Source organism: Camellia sinensis, chromosome 1 (genome assembly GCF_055761805.1).
Source record: "Camellia sinensis isolate YWXY chromosome 1, ASM5576180v1, whole genome shotgun sequence".
Classification (NCBI taxonomy): Eukaryota; Viridiplantae; Streptophyta; class Magnoliopsida; order Ericales; family Theaceae; genus Camellia; species Camellia sinensis.
In genome coordinates this window covers 227,858,505-227,874,859 of record NC_138961.1, presented here as the reverse complement: position 1 = coordinate 227,874,859, position 16,355 = coordinate 227,858,505, and the positions used below count along the sequence as shown (strand labels likewise).

General features: G+C 37.4%; 1 protein-coding gene across 1 annotated transcript; it reads left to right on the top strand.

The window, feature by feature from the left end:
- Positions 1-14,237: 14,237 nt before the first annotated feature.
- LOC145822653 (uncharacterized) lies at positions 14,238-15,447 on the top strand. Its single transcript, XM_082920319.1, has 2 exons — positions 14,238-15,096; positions 15,182-15,447. Exons 1-2 carry the CDS (start codon positions 14,238-14,240, stop codon positions 15,445-15,447), a joined length of 1,125 nt encoding a protein of 374 aa, XP_082776445.1.
- Positions 15,448-16,355: the final 908 nt, after the last annotated feature.

The following is a 16,355-nucleotide window of genomic DNA, read 5'->3' as shown; positions in this document are numbered from 1 at the left end:
AAAAACTGAAACACCAACGTCGGAATGGCGTAGTAAGAGGCAGGGTTTCAAATTCAAGAAAGGCAAGCACAACCCGGCCAACAAGAAACATAATACGGGGTCGACAACTAGCCCCCAGCCAAGGGAGTGGGTTTATACCACCCTGTTCTGAGTGTGGCAAGAAGCACAAAGGGGTCTGCTACAGAATATCTGGAGCCTGTTACAGGTGTGGCAAGGTGGGCCACATGGTTAAAGACTGCCCCTCTGCTCCACAAGCCAGTAGTAAAGCTGCACCAAGCGCAGCAGCATCAACTGTAGCACCATAGCCTAACCCCAGAGCTACCGGGAAAGAGCCTATGAGGCAGGGCCGAGTGTTCGCCCTAGTACCGGGAGACGTACAAAATACTGAAACCGTTGTGTCAGGTATCCTCTCTGTTTGTGCACAAAATGCATATGTATTAATTGATTCGGGGTCTACGCATTCTTATGTATCGCATGCTTTCTCACGGAAATTGAATAGACCCTTAGAACCCATGAACTATCTGCTAGCCGTATCATCACCCGTAGGAGGATCCATGACATGTGCTTATATGTACCCCGCATGTGAAATCATTGTTGGGGATATGCATCTGTTTATTGATTTACTACCATTGAACATTGATCATTTTGATGTAATATTGGGGATGGATTGGTTACAAAAATATCATGCCACTATTGATTGTGTGACCAAGCAAGTTGTTTTCCGTCCACCTGGTTTGCCTGAATTCGTGTTTAATGGGAGTGGAGTAGTACCTCCCCCGTATTTGATTTCGTCAGTGAAAGCCGTTAAATTAATTAGAAAGGGATGTAAGGGATATCTGTGTTCTGTACTGACTGTATCTACTGATGATAATGCTAATGTGAACTGTATTCCTATAGTCAGAGAATTCCCAGATGTCTTTCCAGACAATTTGCCAGGAGATTTGATTGACAGGGAGATTGAGTTTACTGTTGATGTGGTTCCCGGAACACAGCCGGTTTCTAAAGCTCCGTACCGAATGGCTCCAACTGAATTGAAAGAACTGAAGGTGCAACTGCAAGAATTGTTAGACAAAAAGTTCATCAGACCCAATACCTCACCATGGGGTGCGCCTGTTTTGTTTGTAAAGAAGAAAGATGGCTCATTGAGATTGTGTATAGATTACCGTGAACTAAACAAGGTAACTGTAAAGAATAAATACCCATTACCGCGTATTGATGACCTGTTTGATCAATTACAGGGTGCTAAAGTATTTTCGAAGATTGATCTCAGATCCGGATACCATCAGTTGAAAGTTAAATCAGATGACATTGATAAAACTGCTTTTAGAACAAGGTATGGCCATTATGAATTTTTAGTTATGCCATTCGGAGTCACGAACGCACCAGCTGCATTTATGGACCTCATGAACAGAATTTTTAAACCATACCTTGACAATTTTATTGTTGTATTTATTGATGACATATTGATTTATTCCAAGAATATAGAAGAACATGAACATCATCTGAGACTTGCCCTACAAACCTTAAGAGAACAGAAACTGTATGCTAAACTGTCTAAATGTGAATTTTGGCTTGACCATGTTATGTTTTTGGGGCATGTTGTTAGCAAAGATGGAATTTCTGTTGATCCGCAGAAAATTGAGGCTGTAGTGAACTGGCCTAGACCGACAAACGTGACTGAAGTCCGAAGCTTTTTGGGTTTGGCTGGATATTACAGAAGATTTGTCAGAGATTTCTCCAAAATTGCTTTACCGTTGACTCAACTGACTCAGAAGGGGATATCATTTGACTGGACTGATCAAAGAGAATTTGCTTTTCAGGAGTTGAAAACTTGATTAGTGACTGCACCTGTTCTGACTTTACCTTCAGGTACGGATGGTTATACCGTCTTTAGTGATGCTTCCCGACAACTGAGATCGCATGAAAAGAACTACCCGACCCATGATCTGGAACTTGCTGCAGTAGTATTTGCACTGAAAATCTGGCGTCACTATCTGTACGAGGTGACATGTGAAGTATATACCGACCACAAGAGTTTGAAATATTTCTTCACACAGAAAGAACTGAACATGAGACAGCGGAGATGGGTAGAACTGATTAAAGACTATGACCTGCAGATTTTGTACCATCCGGGAAAAGCCAATACCGTTGCCGATGCATTGAGTCGGAAATCAATTGGAAACGTAGCATGTTTGCTTACCGGACAGAAAGAGTTGCTTTGTGACCTTGAAAAATCTGAAATCGAAATTTTTTTGCGAGAACAATTTGGAACCTTAGCTGCTATTTCTGCTCAACCGGCACTGATTGAAGAAATTAAAGAGAAACAGCAACAGGATGACTTCTTGAAGAAGATCATCGAAGAAAGAGAATCTAAACCGAGACCGGGATTCAAATTTGAGAACAATGTACTGAAATTTCATGAAAGACTGTGTGTACCAAATGATACTGAACTAAAAAGGAGAGTTCTGCAAGAGGGCCACAATTCGAAATTGTCTATCCACCTGGGGAATACGAAAATGTATCAAGATCTGAAACAGAATTTCTGGTGGCCAGGAATGAAGAAAGAAATCGCCGATTTTGTATCCAAATGTCTTCATTGCCAACAGGTCAAAGCTGAACATCAACGACCTGCCGGACTATTGCAACCCCTACCCATACCAGAGTGGAAATGGGAGCATATCACGATGGATTTCATCGTTGGGTTACCTCGCTCCAGAAAATGTATGGATTCAATTTGGGTTATTGTTGATAGACTAACCAAATCTGCTCACTTCTTACCTGTCAAGACAATCTATAATACGGACAAATTGGCTGTTATCTATATTGATGAAATTGTGAGACTGCATGGAGTGCCTGTATCTATTGTTTCTGACAGGGATTCGAAGTTTACATCGAGGTTTTGGCAAAGTCTACAGACTGCATTGGGTACTGATTTGAGGCTGAGTAGTGCCTATCATCCTCAGACAGATGGCCAGTCAGAAAGGACCATCCAAACTCTGGAGGATTTACTGAGAATGTGTGTCCTTGATTTTCAAGGAGATTGGGAAAGTCATCTGCCATTAGCTGAATTTGCTTACAACAACAGCTACCATTCGAGTATTGGTATGGCGCCTTTCGAGGCATTGTATGGCAGAAAATGTAGATCTCCGATTTGCTAGGCAGACATTGGAGATGGGCCTTTGCTTGGCCCCGAGATGGTTTATGAAACAACTGAGAAAGTGAAACTGATACAACAAAGATTGAAAACTGCACAGAGCAGACAGAAGAGTTATGCTGACGTCAGAAGACGAGACATAGAGTATGAAGTGGGCGATCACGTATTTGTAAAAGTGACACCGATGAAAGGCCAGACTCGTTTTGGAGTCAAAGGCAAGTTAGCACCGAGATACGTCGGACCATATGAGATTATTGAGAAAATCAATCCGGTGGCGTATCAAGTTGCGCTCACTCCTGAAATGGAGCATATGCATAATGTTTTCCACATTTCGATGTTAAGAGATTATCTCCGGGATCCCTTCCATGTAATAGAGCCTACCCACGTAGTGTTGAGTGATGACTACACTTACGAGGAACGGCCTATACAGCTTGTAAACAGACGGATCAAGAAACTGAGGAACAAAGAGATCCCGCTAGTGAAAGTCGACTGGCAGAACCATGGTGGCATGTATGCCACTTAGGAAAGGGAAGATGACATGGCTAAAAGATATCCTAAATTGTTTCCACTGAATCCTGTTTTCTTCCAGAATGAAGGTAACTCGAGTTTAGAGGACTAAACTCTTTATAAGGAGGGGAGGCTGTAACAACCCTCATACTGTTTACCGATTAATGACTGATTGATTACCGATAACCATCGATTACCGTTAAACTGAATTGACTATGACTGATAATTGAACTGATTAAAAATACTGAACTGACTGACTGAAAACTGGAACTGAATTGACTGAGTATGTACGTTTGAATTGCATTCTATCTGTTGATTGTTTATTTGATCTGTTCGTATTTTAGTGTTTAAACTGCTAATTGAAGGCCTTATCGGCGGCCGAATCCAGAATCGATTAATGTTTTATGATCGTCATAATTAATGTGATTTTATGGTATAATTATCTGAAAACTGATTAGGTATGATTAAATTAGATTAAAATGAGTTAATTGCATAGGTTGACCTTATTTACCAAACTAGCCTTAAGTGCCCACTGCCTATACACCTTTGAGCTCATTGCACTTGAACAACATAACTTCATCAGCCATTTCCCTTGTCATTGCCGACTAGAGAGAGAGAGTAAGAGGAAAAGAGTGATTCAACTTGAGTCATCTTTAGAATTGCTTGGAATTGGAGGAATTGAAAGGAGTTCTTGCTAGATTGAACCTCAAGACTAGTAATTAAGGAACCTAGGTATGAATTTCATCCTTTTGGGTTGTCTTTAAGTTGATTCTTGCATGGTCCATGTATAATTGTAGAGATAAGCCTTGTTTTAGTTCATACATGTTGATATAGAGCTCATTTCATGTATGCATGTTTGAATTGATGAGTTTGAGTTGTTTCATGGCAAAAGGGTACATGCATGTTCATAATTATGTTTAAGTCCATGATTTCACCATGTTTTGAAAAGAATTGGCTCCTTAGAGCATCAAATTGGAGCTTTAAAATGATTTGAATTCATGCATGTTTGCGTGTTCATATTGTTCATGAAATTGGTTTGAAATTGAGTTTGAATTAAACACCCTTGGGCCTTGATTTCTCAAAATTGAGCTTTGAACTAGGAAATTCTATGTGTTTATAAATGTTTTCCAGAAAATGGGCCCAAGAGGATTGGTTTTGATGCATTTGAATGTGAGTTTGAGCTTGGAGGTGCAATCTGGAATTCCCAGATTCTGCACTTCCGCTCGAGCGGGGGAAGTGCCGCTCGAGTGTGGAATCCGAGCATCCAGCATCTCTCTGCACTGTTTTACAGTCCGCTCGAGCGGAGGATTGGGCGCTCGAGCGGAGTCATGTCTCAAGCTCGAGCGGGCGTCGAGCGGAGATTTCACCCATCCAGTACTTTTACAGTACGCTCGAGCGTGTACCTTTGTTGCATAACCGCTCGAGCGGGGAAACATGCGCTCGAGCGGGACTCTGTTTTTCTGAAAAATCCGAGACTGTTTTCTGATCACATCTTTGCAACCTCATTCCATTCTAGGCATTCTTAGACCTAGTTTAAGGCATCTTATTGAGGATATAGATGTAGAACACACCGAGGCAAATTAGGGTTTAAGTTGTTATCTTTCCCAACTGTGTAGCTTAGTGTGTGTTCAACCTGTGAACTGTGTAGGGTTGGCGACTGGGGAGGCACGCTCTAGCATACTGTGACCCAAACTCTGTGAGTAACAACTGTGTAAAGATATGTTCAAAATGATTATTTTCTGAACAATTGAACTGTACTGCTCTCTGAACTGTTACTGTTAATTGAATGAATGTATGTCCTCTATTCTGAACTATATTGTGGCATCCTTAGCAACTACTGTTACTGACTGTTACTGTTACAGAGATCTCTGTCGGTTCCCTCGTGGAACCACTACTGTTTACTGATTGATGGCCATCAATACTATTCGGTCTTTAAGACCTACTATTTACTGCTATGCTAATGGATGTACCACATATGATTGAATAACTGTTTTGACTGAAATACTGATTTAATGGACTGTTTTCATTACTGTAAGGACATTTCATTCATAACGCCTTTACGCATTATGTTATTCACTGGGCTTTAGCTCACTGTTTATATATATATATATATATATATGTAGGTGCTCAACCACCAGATCGGAGCTAGGAGCGTGGGTTAGACTCCAGTTTTGTCAAGCCAGCCTATGTGCCTCACTGCGAGGTTCCGAGCCTATCGTGTTAAGGCTTAGGGGTGTTTTACAATTCCCCCTTCTGTACCGTCTACTGTTCTGTATAGACTGTTAACTGCTAACCGTACTGTTATCAAGAGATTAGGTCCCTGTACTGTGTGACTGTAAATTCTGTATAGACTGTACTGTTTGTATATGTGAATGCATGAAAAATCTTTTTGGCATACAGACTGACACAGCTCAATGGACATTATTCATTTACTGTATTGGCTTCCGCCAGGCCTTGTACTCTGTTTTACTGTACTACTGTTCTGCAGGCCTTTGGTAATCTCGGATTACTGGCCGGTTACGGTGCTAAACCCATAGGGCCGGGTTTGGGTCGTGACAAAGCCTTAGAGGCGCTAGAAACCAAAACCGACGTCATATCTGTGTTCAGCATGATTTTTAGAACCTACAGTAAAATTTTGTAAAATTACAATTCGTAATGTTTAATTAGCCTAAATTATATATACATCTCTAGCTTTTGGGTTCATTTTTGTTGAGAGACTTGCTAGAGAATGAGTTAGAGAGAGAGAGAGAGAGAGAGAGAGAGAGAGGGGGAAAGAGGAAAAGTTAGGGTTTTGGAAGAGATTCAAGGAGCAAATCCTAAACTTGAGCTAAGGTATGGAAATCTACATCGAATCTTTGTTTATAGCTCACCTTTTGCTTGAAATCAAGAGGAGATTAGGAATTTTGAGTTAGGGTTTTAGGTTATGTAATGGTTTGAACCAAATGCAAGAAATTGAACCATAATCTCTTCATTTTTGTTTGATTTAAGTTCAATCTTGTGATTAAACCATGAAATTGTTAAAAGATCATCTATGGTTATATGTCAGCTTGTATATGGAATTCATGAATATATTACAAAGATGAGACCATGAATTTAATGTTGAGGCAAGATTGATGTGTTTGAAGTGAAATTACACTTGAATCATGTGAGTATATCATATTTTTTTAGTTAATTTTGCATGATTTTGGGCTTGTATTGGAGTTTGGTCACTTAGGATTTTGAGCTCATTTCAGACTATTTGGTTTTTGCCCAGACTGCTTGTGCGGCCACGGGCTCCGCACGAGTGGAACATGAACAAATTTGAGAATTCCATTCTGCATGCTTGAGTGGCGCACACTTCTGCACGAGCGGAGCATGACCGCTCAAGTGGTTGGACCGGCCACACGAGCGGCCAGCAAGGGAGAAAGATTCTGCTTTCTCATGTTGACCTCCCTAGCCTCCCGAATGCATTCCCGACCTTATTTAAACCCTTTGGGAAATGAAATGATGGTTAGAAACCCATTGAAAAATGTTGTGAACTATTAAAAGAAAAGTATATGAAATGAAACGAATTATTTATCGAATGTGTATGTGATATGTTTTGTGTAGGTCGTGTGCCAGAGGCAAAGCTGCAAGACCAAGCGCACTGTGAGTAATTGTAAAGATATATTCTTAATTGATAATTTTGATCCAGATACGGTGATTTATTTTGATATTGTGTTTTGATCAAAATAAATGAGTTTTATGAACGTTATATGACATGTGCAACATGGACCTAAGGTCGTTCCGTTTTAATATATGATTGGGCCCAAGGCCGTTTAGATATATGATTGGGCCCGAGGCCGTTATGAGATATGTGGATTCAAAGCCGTTGTGACATATGTAGGTCCAAGGCCGTTGTGACATATGTAGGCCCGAGGCCGTTTTGTTATATGTTGGGTCTGAAGCTATTCTGTTATATGTTGGGCACGAGGCTATTCCATAATATGTTGGGCCTAAGACCGTTCTGTAAATATGATTATGGATAATATTGTAAAGGATGTAATTGTGAAAAAGCATTGTGTTAACTTAATATGTTTTCTTTTAAATCAAGATTATTCATTTGATTCTCTTGACTTTATTATTATTCATTGAGCGTCGTTCATCCCCTATGTTGTATGTGTGTAGGTGATCAGCATGGAGGTCAACCATAGATCCTGCCTCAAGAGTTATTTTTGTGAACCTATTTGGTCGAGTCACCAAGATGGAACTTTTGGCTTTCGACTCACATTCTGTTATGACTTTTATTTCGTTTTTCTTAATGGTCTTGGGATATGCATATATGGAATTCTTTTTGGTACATAAATTCTGCATGGTCATGTAAATATGTAAATGTGCTATGTTGTAAGTTGTATAATTTTGATCATTTTGGCACAGCTCAATGGACTTTCATTATTGTATGTGCTTCGCTTATGGTCCCTGTCACGAACCGAACTCGCTCCTATGGGTTAAAGCCATAACCGGCTAGTAATCGCGAGATTACCTACAGCCTCAAATCAATTAAAACAAAACTCATCAGAGTAAAGGGGCCAAACGGAAGCAAATTGAAACTTTGTCCGTATAGCTGTACTTATATGCACACCATAACATTCCAAACATTTATACATTAATAACTCAAAACAAAATGTGTATTAACACAAAACATTGTACATATAGGATCGTACAAGTTTAAGTCAGTCGAACCCAAGACTTATATACAAAAGTAGTTCAATGCTTTCGTCAACATAACAAAACTATAAACAAAGGACAAAAGCGAAGACAGTCTCGTGCGTGAGACGTTTGGGTTGACTCCTAAAAACTCTGACTGTTTCTCACAATGTCACGGGGGCTGGTTTTGGACGTCCCTTGGCTCACCTACATGTACATGAATGAGCGTGAGCAAATGCCCAGTGAATAATATCAAATGAGGAAGATACAAAAGCAATCATTGAAACAGTTACAGCAAAAGGCCTTTGGCCCAATCATTTATATCTATCGGCCTTTGGCTCAAACGTTTATGTTAGTCGGCCTTCGGCCCAGTCATTCATGTCAATCGGCCTTCGGCCCAATCATTTGTATCAATCGGTCTTCGGCCCAATCATTCGTATCAATTGGGCTTCGGCCCAATCATTCATGTCAATCGGCCTTCGGCCCAATCATTCATATCAGTCGGCCTTCGGCCCAATCATTCATATCAATCGTTGTCCACCATTCAGATTAATGAACTTACAAAACTTACGTATAAGTAAACAATTGGACAACAGTATATTTCAAATATCTTGTTAAGATATTACTCACAGTGATCGGCTTGTGGATTTGCCCTGGAGCTTGACCCTACACATTCCATAAACACAAAAAGGGTCACAAACAATTCGATCCGTTCTTAAATTCACATTTTCCTCTTTAATCTTTATTCTTATCTCTTTAATTCAATTACAATGCTCAATGTATGCCTAAGAGTACTTGGAAGTGAAAGAGAACAAAAAACGGAACTCAGAATGCATAAACAAAATTTCAAAAAACAGGGTCCCTGCTCGAGTGTGGACTTCCCCGCTCGAGCGGACCCTTAAGGCCTGCAAAAGTACTGGTTATGTCAAATTTACGCTCGAGCGTGCATTCTGGCGCTCAAGCGGTAGGCCTCTCTACATGGTTCCCCGCTCGAGCGTGAACTTCCCCGCTCGAGCGGACACCATGTCTGCAAAAAGTACTGGATGTATCATTTTTACGCTCAAGCGTGAACTCGGACGCTCGAGTGGAAGTTCATCCTACATAGCTTCCCGCTCGAGCAGCCATCATGGTTTGCAGAAAATACTGGGAGCACGAAATTCACGCTCGAGCGTCGGTTTCCCTGCTCGAGCGGACATCAAATTTCTGGGTAATCCAGAACATGTTCTTGAGCTCAAATTCGACATTCCAACCATATTCCTTGCATACTATGGCTCCAATTTCACATATACTTGTACTAACATGGTACCAACACTAAGATACATCAACATGGAGCTCAATTTCACAAATTGATCACATGCATGCCCCAAATTAACTCAAACTCATGCATTCAAGGTTTCCATTTTTAATAAACAACATGCATGCCCATTTTGACTTTCATTTTCACTTCTAGTGATGCAATTAGTGCTCATTCCCACGAAACTCAACAAAAACATGCTTGCATGGGGGATTACACTTCCAATCTTTCATAATTTACAATTTAAATGCTAGATTTTGTGTTTCCATAGGTATTCTTTACATGCATGCACCTATCAAGCTTTAATTCCAACAAAACCAACTCAACTCATGCTCTTGGTTACAAACAAACCTTGAACACACAAGATCACACATTAAACTCATGAATTCAAGAATCAATTGCTTACCTAGAAGCCCAATCTATGGTTAATTCTTGAGTTAGACTTCAAACTTCCAAGCCTTCAAGACCAATTTTGATTCTCCTACACTCTCCCTCTCTCTAGTTCGGTACTCTCTCTATCTCTTGGAATCAAAACCAGCCAAATGAAAAGAAAAGAGGGATTTGAGTGTATTGTGCCTTTTTACATAAACTCCCACTAGCCACAATTTAATAATAAGAAATAATTGGGCACTAATTCACCAATTTAATCAACTTAATCTGGTCCGAATTAATTTTTCAATTAAATTTCACCGTAGGCTCTAAAAATTATGCCAATCACAATGGTGCAATCAATTTCGGGTTTTGTGGCCGATAAGGCCTTCAATTTAATTTCCAAAGTAGATAATCAGACAGATATTCCTACGGCGAACAGATAGAAATTCAAAACCACATATTTTCACATAATTGCATACAAAATCATATTAAACACATAATCACACTCATATTAAGGACCAATAATCATATTACCGAACAGGGATATCACAGTCCCATTATTATAATCCTTCTGTATTTTGTATGAGGCCATAGGTAATCAGGTGATTGCTGGCCGGTTATGATCTAAACCTTGGGTCGTGACAGATATGCCGCATTTTTGACAAATAAGTGATGACGAACGGATGGTTGCGGATTGATTTTTTTCAATCCATCTAGTTTTGGACGGATGACAGATTTGAGGCTTCTTTGGTCACTACCGAACCGCTAAACCGTGAGCACCCCTAGCAATTTGTAAGACTCTATATTTTTAATTTGTTTAGATATTATGTTTGTATTTTCAATTGAAAAAGAATTTAGATATTCTGTTGTGTTTTCAATTTGTTTTCAATTTAGAAATCCTTTTATCAAATGACAAGAGTTGATATTTGGTATTTTTGTGTGAAAAATATAAGGTTTAATTTTATCATTTAAAAAAAAAATCAATTTAAATAGTTTTTGAATAAAAAAAGTAACGAAATAGTTTTAATAATGTATGATTTTTTTATACGTATTTATTATTAGTATTTGACAATTTACTTGATAATTTTTTAATTATGTTTAATTGGATTGTTATCAAAAAAAATGTTGACAAGTTGTTGTATTATGTTCAAAATTTCTAAAAGTTTAAACCGCCAAACCGATTCACATCCATCCACTAATCTACTCAATCCATATCTGCCAATTCAACCGACAAATGTAGATTGATTTTGAACGGCGAATTAAAAGTTTTTCTGACCGCAACAAAACCGCAAACAGTTCTAATTTTAATAAACAAAAGTATAATCAGCCCCCTTTTTTGTTGACGTGCAAAAGTTCTCGTTAAAAAATACACATATTTCTAATGTTTAATATTGATGACATCAGTCAAAAGACAACTTTAACACAATATTTTAGAGATTTAACACAATCAAAATCTTAGAGTTCAAAAGGATACAAAATGCATATTTTAAAAATCAAAAGTGTAATTAACCCTGATTTCATGTTTTGGAGATTCTGGTAGGATAACTAATTTCATGGTACGCTTTTATTCTAATTATTTTGTCCCGAGGTAAAGAGAATTATTCCAAAAAATATATAACTATTGTGTCAAATTTTTAAACTATTCTCAAAATTAGGCAAGGTTATATGCTAATTGCCTCACATCATTCACTTTGCAACACTAACATAAAAGTGATTGGTCACAAATTCGGATACCACATGAATTTGTCCCATGGTCATATTATAATTTTTTTTTTTCAAAATTAAAATATTGAGAAATTAATATGTACCTGAATATGTCTTAATCTGGACTAATCAAATTGCGAGTCAAGCATAATTATATGGTTTGGTAGTGGAGTGATGGTTTTCACTTCCTACTTTTCTATTTCTAATGGGAAGCAACGTATAAGACCAGCAAGGCCAAGCCAATCATTCCAGCGACTAATGCTTATCAGATTGATTGGCCCAATCCAAGTCTTCTTCGCTGATTATTGCACCTGAAAAGAAAATAATAAATAAATAAATAAAAAATAAAACTCCCTAGGTTGCTAGTATTTAATTATATGTATGAATTGGTATATTAATTAGTATAATAAAAAAATGGTGTAACATAACTTTTTTTTTTTTTTTTTGATAATAATTTATAAGAGCAACTTGTTAATATTGCAAAATAAATAAATAATAAGCTTACCTAGGTTTTATTACCTAAAAAATTAATTTCAAGCATATTAGAGTTATATTATAATTTTAAGTCAAGCTACTTACTTGGCTCATATTCTTACATGATAAAATAAAAATTACAATTATTGGATTAAGTTAGTTTTTTTTTTTTAATCATATATATTATATACGGATAACTTACAAATTAGATTATCAAAACGGATCTGTGGTGAGTCTCATGAATCCTAAAATTCTCTCAAGTAGATATTTAAACTCGAGAGAAACCCAACCCAATTAAAATCAGATGACAGTATGGGTAAACTAAAATTTTATACTGAATTTGAAGGAAATTAAATATTTTAGATCATACACTACTGAGAATTTATAGTAGTAAAATATTATTCTTAAATTAATATTATTTAAAAAGAATAAAAAATTATTAAGTTTTTTGGAGTTATCTTTTTTCAATTCCTACAGTTTCATGAAAATATAGAAAAAAATATGCAATGATTTAGTGGTAAAATTTGTGGTATCATGAAAATGATAATATATTAATTTTTTGACATATGTATAGAATATTAAAAACTTAATTATTTTTTTTCATATAGGTATTTTTTACAATATTGCCTTTTTTTAATGAGGAATCAACATAACATTTATTTTTACATTTTAGAAACATAAAGAATTTGTGTTAATTTTTATCTGTTTGACTTTTAATTGACTATCTATTCAAATTTATATCCATCTATTCAAAATTTTTAACTATATGTTCAATTTTTTCCCTATCTGTTCAATTTTTTTCCTAAATTCTATCTATCTGTTCAATTTTTTTTCCTATCTGTTAAAAATGTGTCAACTTTTTTGTTTATCTTGCAATCATCATCAACATCAATTTTTTTTTTCAAATTTGTTTCGTACATATACACACTCACAGATATACATACATACAACAACACCTATCTGTTGCATTCCAAACCAAACACTCGAAGATCTCTTCACCAGATAGTTTATGGAGGTTTGTGTAAATTAACGTTAATCTTTTTCATCCCTGATTTTCCAAACTCACCGAGTACAAGTTTTACCATTAGAAAGAAACCATGATTGATAACGCAAGAAGAGTTTCGACAACTCCAAAATCAAATCACAGAGTCTCAATCTTGAAGCACTCATTTCTTAATCCAAAGTCATCAATCAATATCGTCATCCGAACCTTCAAACCCTAAAAACTCTGATTCATTCTCACACTCTCTACACTTTCTATCTCTAAAAACCACGGAGTTGAAATGGCGCAGCCACAAACTCTTGTTCGACATACACAGCGCCACTGCGATTACCCCATTCGACGACGACGACGACATCAAATTCCTCTACAAATCCATATCCCGTTGAAAGTGATCACTAACTTTACTCACTCTCTAGAATATTCTAGAAGTTTTCACATGAATCTAGAATACTTCGGAAAGATTTAGAAGATTCTAGAAAGACCTAGAGAAATTCGGAAGATTCTAGAATATCCTAGAAGGTTCTGGAATATTAACGAAGTTTGGAGAAAACTATAGAAACATAGAAAGTTTCGGACGGTTCTAGAATATTTTAGAGAAGTATAGAAAGCCCTAATATGTACTAGAATAATCTAGATTGTACTAGAATAATCTAGATTGTTCTAGAGTACAGGGAAAGGATAAGTGTATTCTAGAAAGTTTTCCAACTAGTATAAATATGAGATAAGTGCATGTACTAGGTAATTGGACAATTGAGTGAAAGAAGAGTGAGTCCAAAGTGAGTGGTCAAGCACTATCTAGTGTGAGGTGTCTCAAGGTCTTGTGTGAGGAAGACACAAATGTGTGTTCTTTAATGTATGTGTGAGTAGATAAGTGAAGTGTATTAGTATGTGATTGTGTACAATTGTTTTGTGTACTAGAATGTTATCAATAAAGATTGTATTTCTAGGTCCACCAGTGTGTCAAACTCAACAATTTGGTATCAGAGTTTGGTCATTCGGGGACTGACACGAAGAGTGATTGAGATTGATACAAAAGATTGTTGAAGTCAACGAGCACAGTTGTTATGGCGGATTTCGGAAACTTCATCGGTGGTATGGAGAAACTAAATTATTATAATTATGAATATGGGCGAATATGCATCGAGGCATATCTTCAAGGACAGGATCTGTGGGAGATTGTTGACGGCAAAGAAACTGCGTCACCTGGAGAAGAAAATGCGGAGGCCTTACGAAAGTGGCGGATTAAGGCTGGAAAAGCAATGTTCGTGTTAAGGATAACTATTCAGAAAGAGTTATTGGAGTATGTTTGGGAGGCTACTACTCCAAAAGCAGTCTGGGACACATTTGCAGCATTATTTTCGAAGACAAACGATGCACGACTTCAATATCTAAAGAACGAGCTTGCAACGGTGACACAAGGATCAATGACTATCAGCCAATATTTTCTCAAGGTAAAGACTCTTTGCAATGAAATTTCACAACTTGATCCTGAGTCAAAAATTAGTGAGTCAAGAATGAGGCACATTATTACTCGAGGTTTAAGACCCGAGTATAGTGGGCTTATGGCTGCTGTTAGAGGATGGTCCACTCAACCATCACTGGTCGAGCTCGAAAGTCTATTGGTGAATCAGAAAACTATAGCAAAGCAAATGGCTGGAGTCACATTGAAGAATGAAAGTGAAGAAGAGGCGCTATTCAATAGCAAGAAAAGAGATGAACCAAAGTGGCAAGAATATGGAAAATCGAAGAAAGAAGAAGATAAACAATCACAAGATGATCGAAGTTATCAGCGAGAGGAAGTTCGACATGATGAAAATGATCGAAGAGTTACTAGATTTGGACGATGCAACATAAAGTGTTTCAAACATGGCAAGATTGGCCACTACGCAAAAGATCAAGAAGAAGATGTATTGAAGGTAATAGGTATCATCTAATGGTTACCAACATAAGAGTGAAGAAGAATGGGATTTCCAAGCTTCATGTGCAATGATCGAAATCATGGAACCAGGCTACTTAGAAGAAGAGCCAGAATTTGAAGAAGAATGGGATTTTGAAGCATTTCCTACAATGTTCGTGGTTACTGAAGTAGATTCAGAAGAGAAGATAGACTTTGATGAAGGCGTACATGAACAGTGCAATGTAGTTACCAAAGAAGTTGATGCACACTCTATCACAGATAAGTCGATTCTTGCAATTGAGTCTCAGTATTCAACATTTAAAGATCCAGAAGCTCATTTACTAGAGAAGTTGGGGAGTAAACAGAAGAAGAAGTAGTTGAAGAAGTGATAAAGTTGCAACATCCAATATCTGCAAGGCAATACCAACCTAATCCAAGGTACGTTGATGCAACCTTTGCTAAGATGGGTGATATAAAGGAACCAATAACAGTTCAGGAAACAACAAAATTTAACAATTGGAGAAAGACAACAAAAACATGTATTGATGCATCAACACTTATTCAAACGTGGCACTCGCTATCTAAATTGGAGGACGAGAATCCTACAGCTTGCCAAGGACATGGTGTTCCATGGAAGAATAAATTGCTTCAAAAGAGAGAAGTCAATATTGGAAGAGATGGAGACAAAGTTTATCATGGTATAGGACTAGGGTGTAGATATACTTGCGAAGAGTTTCTGAAACAACGTGGCATGGTTACATAATTTAGAAAAGAGAGTTAGTGCTGAGGGGGAGTGTTGAGAGTCATCACTAACTCTCCTCACTCTCTAGAATATTCTAGAAGTTTCCATATGAATCTAGAATACTCCAAAAAGATCTAGAAGTTTCTGAAAAGACCTAGAGAAATCCGGAAGATTTTAGAATATCCTAGAAGGTTCCGGAACATTAAATAAGTTTGGAGAAAGCTATATAAATCTAGAAAGTTCCGGAAGGTTCTAGAATATTTTAGAGAAGTATAGAAGGCCCTAATATGTACTAGAATAATCTAGATTGTTCTAGAGTATATGAAAAGGATAAGTGTATTCTAGAAAGTTCTTCAACTAGTATAAATATGAGATGAGTGCATATACTAGGTAATTGGACAATGTGACAATTGGACAACTGAGTGAAAGAAGAGTGAGTCCAGAATGAGTGGTCAAGCACTATCTAGTGTGAGGTGTCTCAAGGTCTTGTGTGAGGAAGACACAAAGTGTGAGTGCTTGAATGTATGTGTAAGTGGATAAGTG

Bases quoted from the DNA above. Each gene is read 5' to 3' on its own strand.
- LOC145822653 (XM_082920319.1), top strand. From the start codon at position 14,238: ATGGCGGATTTCGGAAACTTCATCGGTGGTATGGAGAAACTAAATTAT. The intron at 15,097-15,181 runs GTATCATCTAAT...TCATGGAACCAG, and splicing joins AGATGTATTGAAGGTAATAG to GCTACTTAGAAGAAGAGCCA.